The 15,590-nt window shown below is 38.5% G+C and overlaps 1 protein-coding gene across 1 annotated transcript; it reads right to left on the bottom strand.

The window, feature by feature from the left end:
- Positions 1 to 1,215: 1,215 nt before the first annotated feature.
- On the bottom strand, positions 1,216 to 13,433 carry LOC131246639 (auxin response factor 2B-like). Its single transcript, XM_058246978.1, has 15 exons — positions 12,635 to 13,433; positions 12,404 to 12,516; positions 12,163 to 12,258; positions 12,014 to 12,070; positions 11,767 to 11,922; positions 11,589 to 11,673; positions 8,955 to 9,045; positions 8,702 to 8,866; positions 8,211 to 8,330; positions 8,013 to 8,088; positions 7,767 to 7,938; positions 6,714 to 7,654; positions 5,684 to 5,874; positions 3,333 to 3,536; positions 1,216 to 1,749 (listed from the first exon to the last, which is right to left on the bottom strand). Exons 1-14 carry the CDS (start codon positions 12,771 to 12,773, stop codon positions 3,353 to 3,355), a joined length of 2,586 nt encoding a protein of 861 aa, XP_058102961.1. The 5' UTR covers positions 12,774 to 13,433; the 3' UTR covers positions 1,216 to 1,749; positions 3,333 to 3,352.
- Positions 13,434 to 15,590: the final 2,157 nt, after the last annotated feature.

Raw genomic sequence — 15,590 nt, 5'->3', positions numbered from 1 at the left:
GCTTTAATTATATGCCAATGCCCTGAAATGAGCTAGTAAAACGGATGAGACACATACATCATGGTGGGCCCAATGGAGTTTACTCAGTATGCAATCAGCATCCAGAAACCAATCACCAACTGTCCCACTTGATGCACGGCTGATATATCATGCCCCACATTTGATACATGTACGTCCTGTAAAGAAGCGCGCCGCTTAGCGAACCATCATCATCTCACTTCTCAAATTTCCTCTTTGAATGAATGGCAAGTGGGGACTTGCGACTGCCAAATGCAGCAGTCCTTAGGACCCACCCAACTGGGAAAAGGGCTTAAGCTTCACGGGAAAGAGAGACTGACAAGTAGTGGGGGCATCGCATCAGACATAGGTAGGAGCAATTGCTATTCAAGGACGATGATTAGGTCAGCAATATGCATACAGTGCCTATGGCAGGTATATGAACCAACCGGGTACATCCATCCACCGGGCCCCATCATCGTACACATTAGAAAATCTTTTGGGTCATTACGGAATATGAAGAATAGGTGATAATTGGGACGTTGGGGAGTGCATTTGATACCAATCAAAATCCAATTCACATTAAATACACCAAAAGATACTTTTAAATAATAAAAAAAAAAATTTACAGAAAAGATTCTTTTTAAAAAAAAAAATTACAGCAAAATCATGTGATTTCATTTCACATTGATTCCAAATGCTACCGATTCCCGGGTAAGACATATCTTTCACTCTCTCTTCCCAATACTGGCCGCCAAACACAATTTGGAGATTCCAATTGACAAGACTCTAATTGCAAGCTGCCAAACGCAACTAGTGATTCTAATTCACACGAATTTCATGGTAATTGTAAATGCATATCAAATCCATGCAACCAAACAACTACTTACATTTTGTTTACCTTTCTCATTGAAATATCCGGCTAATAAGCGTTTTCATTTTTCTGTCATCATTTTGATGGACGCCAATCAGACGTCTAAGATCATCCAATCCATGCTTCTTTTGATCTGCGCACTCTATCTAGAATAGGAATAGCTAAATGAACGGTTCTGAATGATAAATCACGCTTCACCTTGTACTAAAGAGAGACAGAGAGAAAAGGGGTGAAGATGGGCAGAATGGTTGCTACTCATGCATTAGGAATTTACACTTGTTAGAACCACTGTAGTTAGATTCAAACCACAAATTCAGATTCGAAGGAACAATCACAATCTCGGATACCTAATCATTAGTTTTGCTAATTTCAAACCATTGGATATTACTCACTTTAACCGTCCACTCAATGTACATGCATTTGTATAGCTATATTACATCATTTAAATTATATTTTGAGATGCACTAGACAGAAGCCTAGTATATGGCTCTACATAGTTCAGTTTCCCCGCACACCCTCTACTTGGTTCTTGTGGGTCCATGCATGGAAATGATACAATAATCAGAGTCATCTAAAACATGGGACCCTCCTTGAAAATCATCTACATAAAACATTAACCTGATGCAACCATCAGGTTGGCGGCAATATACAATGTAAAACTGATAGTTGAAACAACTAACCCATCGTATTGGTTTGTATGGTGTGGCCCATCTGAGATGTAAAATGGCTTGGATTCCTAGTCCAGAAGACCTGAACACTTCAACCCATCCTATGGAGACCTAAGATCTAAAGCATGTGTTCATGTGCCTAGATAGGAATAAGCAGCGCTCGCTGTACCAGATGGTCCATAGAAGCTTCTCTCCTGTCAATTTCAATCCCTGCAAAAAAAGAGAGAGAAAATGAGGGGTAATCTCGTCATTGTCTAGAAAGAGAGATTTTGAGTCTTGGCCACAGGTCTCAAGAGCTTTGAGATGAACAGCATATCATCACATGTACAGCTCTACGAATAGGGTTATTTCAACAGTTTTTTTGCCAAAAAAGGAAAAATGGGCAGATGATCTTGCAAAGACAGAAATAGTGAGTTGTAGATCTTTTGCATAAGCAAAGGCAACTACAGGGATGGCACATGCAACACACATGAAGAGAAGAAGGGAGAGAGATCACAAAAGAAATGGTGTGAACAAGACAACAAGCAAAGAGAAGTTTGGGTGCCTGCACATGTGTGTCTAGGTGTGGAAGCGTGTGTGTGGGTGTTTGTGTGACAAATACTGCGAAAAAATACATGCCATTATATTATCATGATATTAACTCAAAAAATAATAAAGACCTGAAGGAATTTGCCATATAGATGTATGTTTAAATTTTAATTTTATTTAGTATTTTATAAAAAATATTTTTATTTCGGTGAGATTTCCCAATAATATCATGAGAAAAACCTCAAAATTTGAAAACCCCCTAAGAATTTCCAGGCTAAGAAATTGCCGAGAATGAGATTTGTCACTGTGGGCCACATGAAGAGAGAGAAAAGTTGAGGGTTACTCAAAGGGAGGGGGGAGATGGGTCAAGAGAGAGGCTTGGTGCGTGTAAGAGAGAAGAGGTGAGAATGGTTACAGGAAACATGTCTGCAGGGCGAATCGGTTTCAGTGGGTAAAGTTTCATGTGGGGGCTTTTTGTGAGTGAAAATCTCAACAGTAAGTTGCTAACTGACCACATCTCCGAATTACCAAAATACCCTTCTCCATACCTAAAATGCCCTCCCAAGCATGGTGTTGTACGGCTGTTACAGGGCCGTAAAGGCTGTTACGGAATGGGTAACGGTGGCAACCGTTACACTTTATGGGGTCGTAACAGCCGTAATGGCTGTTACAGAAAGAATGACCCATAACAGCCAGTACAGACCCCGTAATGGCCCATTACATCCCCCGTAAAGGCTGTAACAGCCCCATAATGACCGATATAGGTTTCAGATTTTTTTGAAATGAGAGAGAGAAAGGGGGGGCGCTGTTGTCTTGCTACTCACATTATAATTATATGTAATAGACATTAGGGGTACATAATAAAAAAGAAAAAGGGCAAAAGATTTCGGAGAGACTGAAAATATTCTCGTCTTGGCAATGGAAAGTATCGGACGTTACCGATAACTATGATGACATCTAATAGATATGACGAATGCCATTACTATCTACTGTATCGGTATTGCCCCTATTTAACAGAAGATCCATTGCATATTTGACCATATGTAACCACGGATTTTTGTGCTGTGGTTTCAGATTAATGTTTATATATATATATATATATGAACATTCGTATTCTAGGATTGTATTTTTCCTCTAATTGAACCCTGTTGTATTTTTAAAGGGGAAAAGAAAAATGAAAAGAAAATGAGGCTTTGTGCTAGAGAATAGTTGCCATTAGAAGATTTCTTCAGATTTTGATAGAAGAGAGTTTAGAATCCACCCACCACACCAACCATGCATAAAGCTAGCAGTTCTCTGGATCAGCTTCCAGTGAGGGCGGAGTTTCTTGCACGACTATTCTTTCTTCTGCGACATGTGGATTTTCAACTGGACTTTCTTTGACTTTTGGGTTCAAAGACCCTGGATTCATGCTCTGGACCTCCTCCTTTGTGTAGATGAAAATCTTGCGAACCATGCTACAGAATTCCCTTTTTAAAAAATAAAAAAATAAAAATAAAAATAAAGTCAGCCAAATCAGCCCAGCAAAGCTTTGGACTCAAAAAAAAATGAAAGAAAACTTCTCACTGATCTTTAAAAAGACAGTTGCACAAGTACGCCCTGAATTTTCCATGGAAGCAAAGGAACATGTCCAACTCAGAAAGCAGAATCATAGTGCAAGCCAGTAAATAGATGCAGAGCAAGGTTTAAAACCTGCATACTGTATATGTTATCATTCACCAACAATGTAGCCCCGCATCACCCCTATATAGGGCTGTTTCAGGCCAATACAGTCATATCTTAGGGTGGCAAGACCCATATCATTCATGGATGATACCAGTACATATGAGGTGATACATATTGGTTTCAGATGATACTTTAAATCTTGATACAGAGTGTTAAAATTGTGAAATTCAATACATTGAAATCTACTTGCATTTAGGAGATTTGATCTTGGGGAAAGATGATAATCTAGGCGACACATCCACAGTGGACGAGGATAACATTTTCAGTCGACTACTGCAATTGGGTATGCCATTACCAGCATGATGCTCCATTTATCACTTGAAAACATTAGCCAGAGATTTGGTTGAGTCTGAGAACTCTGTTTCCTTAAAATACCTGATTTTTTGCTCAGAAAATTCAAGACATTCAGATTATGATTTTCTTCTTCTTCTTCTTTTTCTTTTTTGTTTGGGGGGGGGGGGGGTGGTAATTGTATTAAATAATATAATGCCAGCAATTCTCGACGATTTTACCCATGCAATTAGTTTTTAGGAGTCTTGAAAGTACGTATGACGGATTTCCAATATAGGGTTATTTGGGGCATTTTTAAAATGTGATTCACAATCGAGCCCATTTTTATTGAATGTCTCTAGTGCCTACTTTCTATCTCCATGACTTCTCTTACTTCCTCTTTCCACCTGCAACGTGCCACAACCTTAGTTCTATTAAAAAGCTTTAAACTGAGGGGAAGGACTTCACAACACAGAGAACCAAACAATTCACGCACTCCTTGGCCAACACATTGACACTGAGTTAGCCTCTCAGCCCACGTGGGTAAACATGTTTAGCCTAGAAGCCAAAAGTCAAAAGATATCAAATGAAATATGAGCCTCTTTTTTTTTCTTTCTTTTTTTTTTTTTTTAAATTTACTCAAGAGGACTTGATCAATGATCAACTGAGTTCAAAACCAACTCAAGCTGCGGGAAGTTTAACCCATGTAGCATTTCCAGATATATTATATGGAAACTCAAGAGATTATTGATAGTTGTACTACTGTACAAATTTTTTTCCTTTTGAGAGTTATGTACATACTTATAAGAGAGTGGGAGACATCTAATATCATGATTTCTTGAATGTAAAGTTTTGTTGAGTTTCTAAGTTATGTAAATTTTGTTCAATCATGCATACACATCAAGTCAGGTGTAATCGAGGTTCCAAAATACAGTTCATCCTATGTCTTCAAAAAAAAATAATAATAATAAATAAATAAATACAGTTCATCCTAACTTCTTCTTCTTTTTCCTCTTTTTCTTTCTTTGTGTGCGTGCTTGTGTTCTTTACTTTCATTATAAAATTACCATATGTACGTGTTTTAATCTGTTTATGTAATAAAGCATTTAGTTATTAATTACCTTTTATTTCTTTCTGCTATTTTTCATGTTTGTTACTTATTTTGTCTTTAGCCGTTGAGAAGGAAAAAAAAAACAATTTTCAGTAGCCCTAGTCGATAGTCACCATTATTACCAAAAAGAATGGTCCAATTAATCATTCAAAGCATGTCAAGACCAAAAATACATGATAGATTTTTGTATTACACTTTTTTATCCCAATTTTCAGATGTTTTCCCACATTTTTTGGTTTAAAAAAAAAAAAAAAAGCCAATGAGATCCCAATGCACCCCGTATCGTATCAATTTTCAGGTCCGGCTAATACACCCTCCAATAGTGGTATTCAAAACGTTGGGGTAAATTCAGGTCGTACCATAGTTATAGAAAGGTGCTTGGTTTCATGATTGTCACAGCCACTTTGCCAATAGATCCCAAACAAATAACATGATCTGTGAAATCAAATGACAGACCAACTACCAGAGGTTTCTTTGTATAAAAAAGGAAAATTGGTCTGAAATACTTACTGCCAGGGATCATCTCCAACAAGCATCATATCACCCTCATTATCCGTATATACAACCAGCCAATTTTTGTTGGGAGGCATCAATTCACCCTTAAATTCGAACATCCAGTCTAACTCAGCAGTCAGTTCATCATATCCATTGAACTTTGTGAGGTCAACAGACCTCCCAAGAGCAATCCCCTGCTTATGAACCTGAAATGGCAATACATGAATAACCTCAGTCCTTTGATGACATCAAGATAAAAGAAATCACAAACCTGAAAAAATATCTACCCTAATAAATTGTTTTGTAATCAATCAAAAAATGTCATTAACGGAAATGTCACTTCTAGAAATGGATGATCAATCTGAATTGGGTTCTAACTCCCATAAAATTAAAAGGTTCACTATTTTAAAATGGTTAACGCCTATGGAAGGAAAAACACACCACCGATCGCTTCACATGAAAATTTGAAGAAAAAATTGATTTTAAATGAAAGAAATAAAGGGCAAATGCAATTCTGAGGGGAATAAAAATAGCACAAGCAGCTATTTAGATAGCCTTTCAAAATCTATGAAAAGATCAGAACATAGCTCTGACAGAAGCATAAAGAAACATTGGCCAGAAAACATGGACACATGACATACTTGAAGAAAGAAGGGTCGCCTCACAAAAAGAAGCAGCATTTTGTGGAGGAAAAGAAAACACAGATCAAATCTTTCTTTTATTTTCTTTCTTTCTCTCTCTCTCTCTTTTTTTTTTTTGGTCCCTTTTTTGAATTTTGGTAGACCAAAATCATCATGACTCCTCTTTCTCCATAAAATATTTTATCAACCATCGTGGAATAACTCTTCATAATTTCTCATAGTTGGAACATCAGGAATATTTTAATGCTTGTAGGGATTTTTCCTAATGCTGGAACAATGAAGTCAGCTTAATCATAGGTCAGACTTTGAAAGCAAACACCAAAGTAGCCTCTATAAGAAAACCAAGAGCATAGATTAATGCCATTCCATGACCAAACTAGGAGTGATAAATGGATGGTGAAAACCTTAGTGCAACTCCTGGTTGAACTGCTCTGATGTTTGCTCTGAACATCTTTAGAAAGTTGCTGACAAGGTTGAGGTTTCTCCTCACTTTCCACAAAAGGAGTATCTGCTGATTTTCTACCCTTCCGTGGCTCTGACTGTTGGTCTGATTCCAAAGCTTGTGGCTGGTGCGATGTGGGAGTTTGGGACTCTGTCTCATAAGTTTCATTCACATGGAATTTTGCAGGTTCGACTGGCCCAGGATTACTGTTCAGGTGAATCCCGAAGAGCTTACAGTTGCCATCTCCTTTGGGTTTTATCGCCTCATGTTCTGGTAACAAGGCTAGTTGAGACTTTGCCCCCCTTAAATGAGGGGAATTCCCCAAATGGGATGGTGACAGCAATGGTGTAAACCAGTTCCCTGGATGTTGCTCGACTCCAACATTCTGCAGTACAGAATAAACACCCAGCGGATTATATCTAACATTTCCAGATTTTTGATAAGGCATCTCACAAGCTTGTACTGGCATCTTCAAGCTAGATTCCCTCGTGTCTTGTGATGGGCTCGAAGGCATCATAGACCATGGGCCTGAGAGCAAGTTGAATTTCTGTTCCTGATCTTTAAAGCGCTTCTTTAGGTGACTAACATCATTTGGAGCTTGGTCGATGAGTGGCGAATAGAACCCATTTGAGTCATTGGGAGTTCGAAATCCTGATAAGAGATCTGTACAAGTTGATTCATGCCTTGTCATCTGCATCCAATTCTCCGACCCTAATCTTCTCCGAGCAGAGCCAATGTCAATTTTATCATCATCCTGTGAGGTAGGCCATACGACATGCGTTTGAGCAGTGTCAGACTCGTTACTGTCAGCAAATGTGCCTTTCAAGGTCGTCAGTTCTTGACCTTGCAAGACCCTCGAGAATCCATGTACTTGTGCAGGGTCTATTGTGACTTTAGATGGACCTAGAAAAATCGACCAAGGTGTTTAAATTCTACATAATGCCCAAATGCAAATGCTACGACTTTGACAACAAGAGAAGATGAAAAAGTAATCCGACTCTGAAGTGCATGGTACCTTCCCTCGTAAGAACTGATGAATCTGGAGAAGAAGGCACCATGGTTGCTCGGGACCTTTTCGATCTGGGTGTTGCGAGGGGATTTAGAGCAGGAGGTATCAACGCAGGTTCTATTTTCCAAGGAGAAACTCTCTCTGGACGAGGAATTGAAGAAGTGTCATCCCACCGCACCTAAATCCGAAAGAGAGTAAGAGTAAGCATCATACTAAAGAATCAGAAGATGATAAGAGAATATTATATAATACCTTCAGGCATCTCCATTTGGATCCAGGCCACTTGTTGGAAACTACATCTCCTATGCCAACAATGGTGCCTGTAAACCTGCCAAATGGATAAAATGGGGTTGCATTAGTAGAGAATTTTCTGGATATCAATAGTTGGATATCAATAGAGAAGACTTTGCTTTGCTGCACCGCCAAGCAAAATGGTAGCCCAAGTCATACCTCTGCTCCGGAGCTTCTTCACCTTCGAATCTCATTTTGAATCTCATCCCTATGGAATGGCTGTTTTTGACAGACTCCATGTATTGATTGAAAGGAACAATGAACTCAGAAGGGCTTGTCCTGTAATATGAAATTTAGCAAAATGTTACTGTGAAGTAATCAATCCAGAAAAACCACATTGATGCAGTAAACAGTGCGCGCGCGCACACACACAGCAAATAACAAGAAAAAATACAAGCTTCTTTTTTCCAAAAAGCCAAGTCAAATGTGTCCCATGAAGGGCGATCTTCTTTTGACAAATGAGATTTCATTATTACATGATTCAATCACTCCAAGCTACACAATTCATCTAGATTTTAAAACTCTAGTCATCAAGATATAGAGAGAGATCTGTTTGAATACTTAACATAGAGAGAGAGAGAGAGAGAGAGAGAGAGAATTTTTTTACGTAACATACAAAGCATATAAAACCTTAAACATGAACCGCAAACCTGGGTTTGTAATAGACAGTGAACATGGTTCCTGTTGAGATGGCATGCCATGCTGTTGCAAGGACACCAAGGTGCATGCTGTGACTAGATATGACAGAAGATGGAACATTGCTCTGCCGTCTCATAGCACGTCTCACTCCAACACGAAGTTCACCATTCTCACCTCTAGAAGCCATCAAGCCATTGGCAATCAGATGTGAACGAAAAAAAAAAAAAATGGTGCAAAAAATTGTAAGTAAATGAAGACAAAAACCTGAGAAAAATAAAAGCATCCCCTGCGACAAGGCGTTTCGAGCTGACAAAGACACTCCAACCACTTTGAAGAAGGTGCCTCCTTGGTTGACCTGGCATCACAACCATAAGAAAATTAAATTAAATTTTAAAAAATTTTAAAAATAAAAAAAATAAAAAGAAAACTTTGTTTTCTTAAAAAATAATAATAACAAAAAAAAAAAAACAATAACCTTGTTCTGATATTTGACCAAAACCACTAGCTATAAAAACTTCCGACTCCAGGTGAAGAATGATATACTGGTAATTAGCATACATGGCAACAGAAAAATCCAGTAGAACCACACAATCATGAGAAGGCATTTATTCTATTCATCAAACTCCACAAGAATGTGCCACTTCATTACAACTAATGTTCATGAACTCGCAGATGAAAATTAAATTGGAACTCAGGCAAATCAACAAGCTTAGCCTTAAAATTAAATTGGAACTCAGACAAATCAACAAGCTTAGCCTTAAAATTAAATTGGAACTCAGACAAAGCAACAAGCTTAGCCTATCAAGTCTTGACCCTAGTTTTTATACAATCCCATCATGTCAAAGTAGAAAACCAAATACTGATTTCCAAGTTAGATTTAAAGTTCCTGAAATTGAGTTCAGCTTCTCTAATATTTGTATTACCTTGCTTTAAAATTTAAAAATGTGTGCAATAATTTATTCTCAGTTCTCAGAGGCGTAGGTTCTCCAGGCATTTGCTAGCCTCTTCGCATGTGATTTCAAGATTTTCTCATTCCCATCACTAATATGCTACTTTCACGTATTACACATGTAAATAATAAATATTTCAAAATGATTTAAACCTAGATGTGATATTTATTCTGCTTCACATCTCAACTTGTTTTAAGAACTCGATCTACTCTAGCTATTTCTGGAGATTCATCTGATGATCTTAGGCTAAGATAGTCCCTGAAAGAAACATTCCATGAAGAAATCACTCTATATTTTATAGAACTAGGATATTGAGACCCAAAGCATCCCTAACCATGGCATGCTCGCTTTTTATGGTAAAATCACTCAAGTGGAACACTGCAAAAGGACATATTCACAAAGGTAGAAACTCAGTAACCAGAAACAGAAGAAGTATCAAAGAATCACATGTAGGAATGACAAGGACCAGTGTTTTAAATAGCGAATAGCGTGCAGTATAGCATTCACCCCTCTGAAGCGTGAGGCATAAGCTACATAGCATGTACCATAAGCTACACACTACTTTTAGATTTTTAATCAAGGTTGCGCTCGGTTGCACCAATTCAGAATATTTTGCACCAAATTAACAAGATTTCGTGACATTTGGTGCAACCAAGCGCAATCTAAAGTAATAGGAAAGGGCAATGATTAAATACAAAGGTAAAGAAAGAGCAACGAAACTGATTTAATATTGTTACTAATATTATCTTACTAAAAGCATTGGAAAGATTAACTAATTTTTATTGAAAATAAAGTGTAACCAATTATTTTTCAATAACCGATTTTATGTTGTCATGAAAAATAACTTGTAATGTGAGCTACGTAGCACGTAGCGTACGCAAATTATCATATACCATAGGCTACATGTGACTTAAGCTATTTTCATGAGCTACGTAGTGTTAATGGTAAGCTACACACTACATAGCGTAGCTATTTAAGACACTGGCGATGAGTAAGTATATTATCTCTTTATCCACTGCTCAAAGGCAAGTGAGAACTTAGAAGGCTTTCTCCTTGCCCATTTCAGGGTCTAGTGGTCAGTCAACAGCTCCATTGGCGATGTGTTTTTGGATTGGTGATGTCATTTGTCCATAGGCGAAAAGAAGCTTCTCCAATATTTTTTGGTGTTATGGGGGTTGTAGAAAGAGAGGTATAGAAGAATAATTGAGGAAGGAGTACCTCAAGCGATTCTCCTAAGAGAAAGGAGTTCCAAGGCTGCTCTGTGGAGGATCTCTCTAGGAAGTGGGATGAGGATATCAAGGGTCATTCTTAGCAATCATTTAGCCAACCCCAATTAGTCTGGATAAGGCTTAAATGATGATGATCCTTAGCAACATTTGTAATGTAGGGGCATTTTCACACCGGGATCGAGTGGGGTTGCCTGTGGGATGCAGGGGCACACTTGGGGTGGGCGGCCCGTGTGAGGCGGTACCCATGTTACCTTCATTCATTTCTTTGTTATGGCTTGTGGGTTAACCAAAGAGTCACCCTGGCTCATTTAGTCTTTCTTGTTTCTGTTCTTTGGGTTAATAAAAGAGCCATCTTTAAAAAAATTGAAAAAAAAAAAGAACCTCAAGATTTTGAAACACCCCAAGAAGATTATTGACAGATCATAAAAAGAAGTCACAAAAGTTAGAAGCAAATCCAATCCAGGCATAGCTAAGATTGCTACAGTGGCTTCATTACTCCCTTCAATGATTACCCTATCAAGGGACATAAGCAAGCATAGAATCACAAAAATCAAAACTTCATCCATTGGTGAAGCTGTTTGAAAATATCAATACCTCTAAAGCATAGAGTTTCCAGGAGCAGGGAATGTCGCATGTGAGAAATCAAGTTCCCATAAACACACCATAGACAGTATCCATTATTTTATAATCTTACAGAACTAGAAAAACAATGAGATAACCTCGAAAGATATGGCGGAAGCGCCACTCTGTCCCATGCAAATCCTTGGCTACCAACTCTTGTGTTGGAGGTTCACGGCACATGTCCTGACAGAGAGAAACAAGGAGAAGCAGAATCAAATACCTCTCCAAGAATCTGGAGATCAGAAGGGAAATGGAAGACACAGGACAAATCCTAACCAGAGGTGGAAGGCATTCATCAGCATGCCGCCTCAGCACAGAGAATCCACCATGGGTGCTTGTGTCCGAAGCAGTCAGCGTCTTGCAAAAGGAATACACATGGGGGCGCTGCAGGGTAGCAGGCAAGGCCTCTTTCTCCACTGCAGTATTGTCTTGCTGCCACAACACACACCGAAATTCTTATTGTTCTGTGACTACATCCAAAGCAAAATCAAATTGCCAAACCTTAAAACAAATAGAACCGTACATTTTCTTCAGGAAGCAAAGTCACTTGAGCAAAAACCTCATCTGTGTCAGGTTCCGCCTACCAGTAAAGAGAAGTAAAGAAAAACATCACTAACAAGTGCAGAACCCAAAAACCCAAAAGTCATCAAAAGGAGGGGCTAGAATCTCCACCTTCAATTGGACATTGATAACACGGCAAAGGATTTTAGATGGTAGGTTGTAAACCGGCATCTGCTGATCAGCAACTTGATTTGTTGAGGCCTCGACCTAAATGAAAACCCAAAGATTCTTCATTATCGAAAACTTTCCAAGGCAATTTTTTAAAAGAAAAACAGGTACAACAGCAAATCACAAAATAGCATCCAAAGGCCGGAAAAAAAAAAAAGAAGTCGAAATTCTGAGAGAAGAATACCTGTTCTATATGCCCTTGTGGAAAATAGAAAACTCTCTCTCCTTCCCGCGGCACCGTAACCAGCGGTCCAGCACAGGCGTGCCAAAGCTCAGTATAAAGTGCATCTTCCGAATCTACGAAATTCGATGGAAATAATAAAGAAAAAGACCTAAATCAGAACAATATCTCCACTGACTGCGCTGGAATCTGGACCGCAATCCTAAAAGATCAGTCCAAAGTCGCCGGATTTACCTTTTCCGGCGGCCGGAGAAGCTGTTGAAATCGCCTTTCTCGCAATTCCACCATCATCCGGCTCGCTACAACCGGAAGGGAAGCTCTCTCCACGGCCAGTAACGCCTCTCCCCTTCAACAAAACCTCAGACGAAGCCATATCATAAAAATTTCAAAACAAATCTCTCATTTACAACCGTTCAAGTCGATTTCCGCAACAAAAACGAGAAATCCAAAATCCAAGCAAGCTCAAAACACAGAAAACCAACACAATCGGCGATTAAAAAACCAAACCGAGAGAATTTCAACCCAGATCTCCCGCCCGAAACAGCTCCAGTCTACTTTCACTGGAGAAATCAGAAATCAAAGTTGAAAGGCGCCAGAAGCAGAGATCAAAAACCAAAAACACGTGAATTCCAACACCAGATCTCTCATCTGCAACTCCTCCAAGGTCTTCACCAGAAAAACCAGGATTCCAAAACCCTAGCAGCTCCAAACACCGATTTTCAGCACAGATCTCCCATCTGCAACTCCTCGAAGCGAATTCAGCAGACACAAAGCAAGAAAGAAAGATATCAAAACCCTAGAAACGGGGATCGAAATTCCCAACGTGCAGATAAATCCTTCAGCAGCTTCCCTCTGGAAACCCTAGCTCTGACATCTCCTACTATTTCTCGTAGCGAGCAATTGCTGTCGTTTAATACATTTTCTTCTCTCTCTCTTCTGCAACTCTTCAGAGACGTCCAGCTGCCATAACCATCTCTCGTACAGCTTCGACCGCAGGAACCTTCAGCATAACCGTTTATAAACGGTGTTACGACAATAGAACGGCTTAATGACGTTGATCTGGTCGGAAATAACGGCCGTTTTAACACAGCCTTGCGGGAAATGAAAAAAACAAAGAAGGAAAAGGGCGCGGATACCCGGACGCGGATTGCGTACTGAGTAAACTCAATGGGGCCCACAGTTAGGTATGTGTCTTATCCACGCCGTTCATCCGTTTTAACAGATCATTTAAGACTAATATCCTAAAATTTAGGCATATTAAAGTCTCAGGTGGACCACACCACAGGAAACAGTTGGGATAATGACATCCACCGTTGAAACCTTCATAAAGTCCAAAGTGATGTTTATTTGTCATCCAACATGTTATTAAGGTCAGTCAAACATGGATAAGGGAAAATACAAATATCAGCTCCATCCAAAACTTATGTCGCTCGGAAAAAAGTTTTCAATGGTAGGAATTTAATTTTCACTGTTTCGTGTGGTGTGGTCCACTTGAACTTTATATATTCTTAAACTTCATTCTAATAACCTAAAATGATCTTTACAAATGGATGGACAGCGTGGATAAGCCACGTACATCACGGTGGGCGGCAAAGAGTTTACGCAGTACGCTATAAGAGTTGCTCAGTACGCAATCGGCGTCCTGAATCCCTACGGTGGAGTTGGACAGAAATGAGTTAATGAAAAATGCTTTCGGTAGCTGATCGCCTGGTGTGCTACACACAACTGACTACGATGGTGTATTGACGTCACTAAGTTTTGTAGGCCAACCATTATGCATGTAGTGTATCCACACCGTTAATCCATTTGGAGAGATCATTTTAGGATACAATGAGAAAAAATTGAAGCAGATCCAAATCTCAAGTAAATCACACCATAGAAAGTTATGGAGATAGTGATTCCTACCATTCAAACCTTCTCAGGCCCACCATGTTGTTTATTTTACCATACAACCTCCTCATAAGGTCACACAATCATGCAAATATAATATTGATCCAAAACTCTACATTTCACTTCCTAATATTTGGATCCTCCGACATAAAGTAATGGATGATACACGGGCATACAGTTAATTCAAAGTCACTGTTTAAATATAGGCATGAGTTCATATGTATTACAAATAAAATATTACTTTTATATAGTTATGTGGCCTGTTAGATTTACTGGACAATTAAAACAAAAGGCACCCAATGATCTTATTTGAAACAATAACTGCCGGCCGGTTAGAGGTTAAGATGGTTCAACCAATAAAAGTTTAATAATTTGATCAGTTTAATTTGAGTTAATATATTACAAATTTATAATTTCTACATGGCTGCATATCAAGCGTCATGCACAAATTGAGTATTAAATAATGCTTTTTAATTCCTCCAACCTTAAAAAAATGCTTATTGGGGCCATCAAGATGGCGGTGTGACATCCATTCCATGCATCAGTTCAGCAGGTCATGTTAGAATACGATCTCCAAAACTTGAGGCAGATATAGAACTAAAGTGGGTCGCACCACAAGAACTGTTGAAACCTTCTAAGGGATTATGGAAGGTTGGATCAGTATGGTATTTATGTTATATCTTTAAAAAACATCAATGACTTACAATATTATAAGAACATTGAATTAACAAATAAGGAAATAATGTGTATTGTTGCACCAAGAGAGCATAACATGCATAAAGATATTTGGAATATTTTTTTATACAAGCATGGTTGGTGACGAGTTGGTGGTACACATCATCGGGTGATAGAGCACGACTGAGAAGCTAAGGGACAGAAAGCAGTCGGGAATACAAAGAGACAGGATGATCTAAAAGACCAATGTGACAATGATTCAACTATTATAAGAATTAGAGTAAAGAGGATAAATAGATACAAAGTACTAACATAGCAGAGAAGTTTATAAATAAATAAATAAAAATTCATAAAACAAATCATCTTAGGAGTAGCAGTAATCTTTCAGTTGTAATTGATTAGCTATAATTCAAGTTTACGCCCATACGCTAAACTTTATTTGTTCTTAATACAAGCACCTCTTCATTCATAAAGGTTTTTTTAATATATAGTTGTACATTGATCGACTATAAGTATTTTCTTCAAGTTTAACAACGGCTCAGTATAAAAAATCATTTTGTATGAAAGACAAAGTTGAACCTATCTTTTAAGGAAGAACCCGACCCTTCGACTATCGCCTATTCAT

This window comes from Magnolia sinica, chromosome 5 (assembly GCF_029962835.1).
Source record: "Magnolia sinica isolate HGM2019 chromosome 5, MsV1, whole genome shotgun sequence".
Taxonomy (NCBI): domain Eukaryota; kingdom Viridiplantae; phylum Streptophyta; class Magnoliopsida; order Magnoliales; family Magnoliaceae; genus Magnolia; species Magnolia sinica.
The sequence above is the reverse complement of the archived record's forward strand: the minus strand, read 5'-3'. Positions and strand labels throughout refer to the sequence as shown.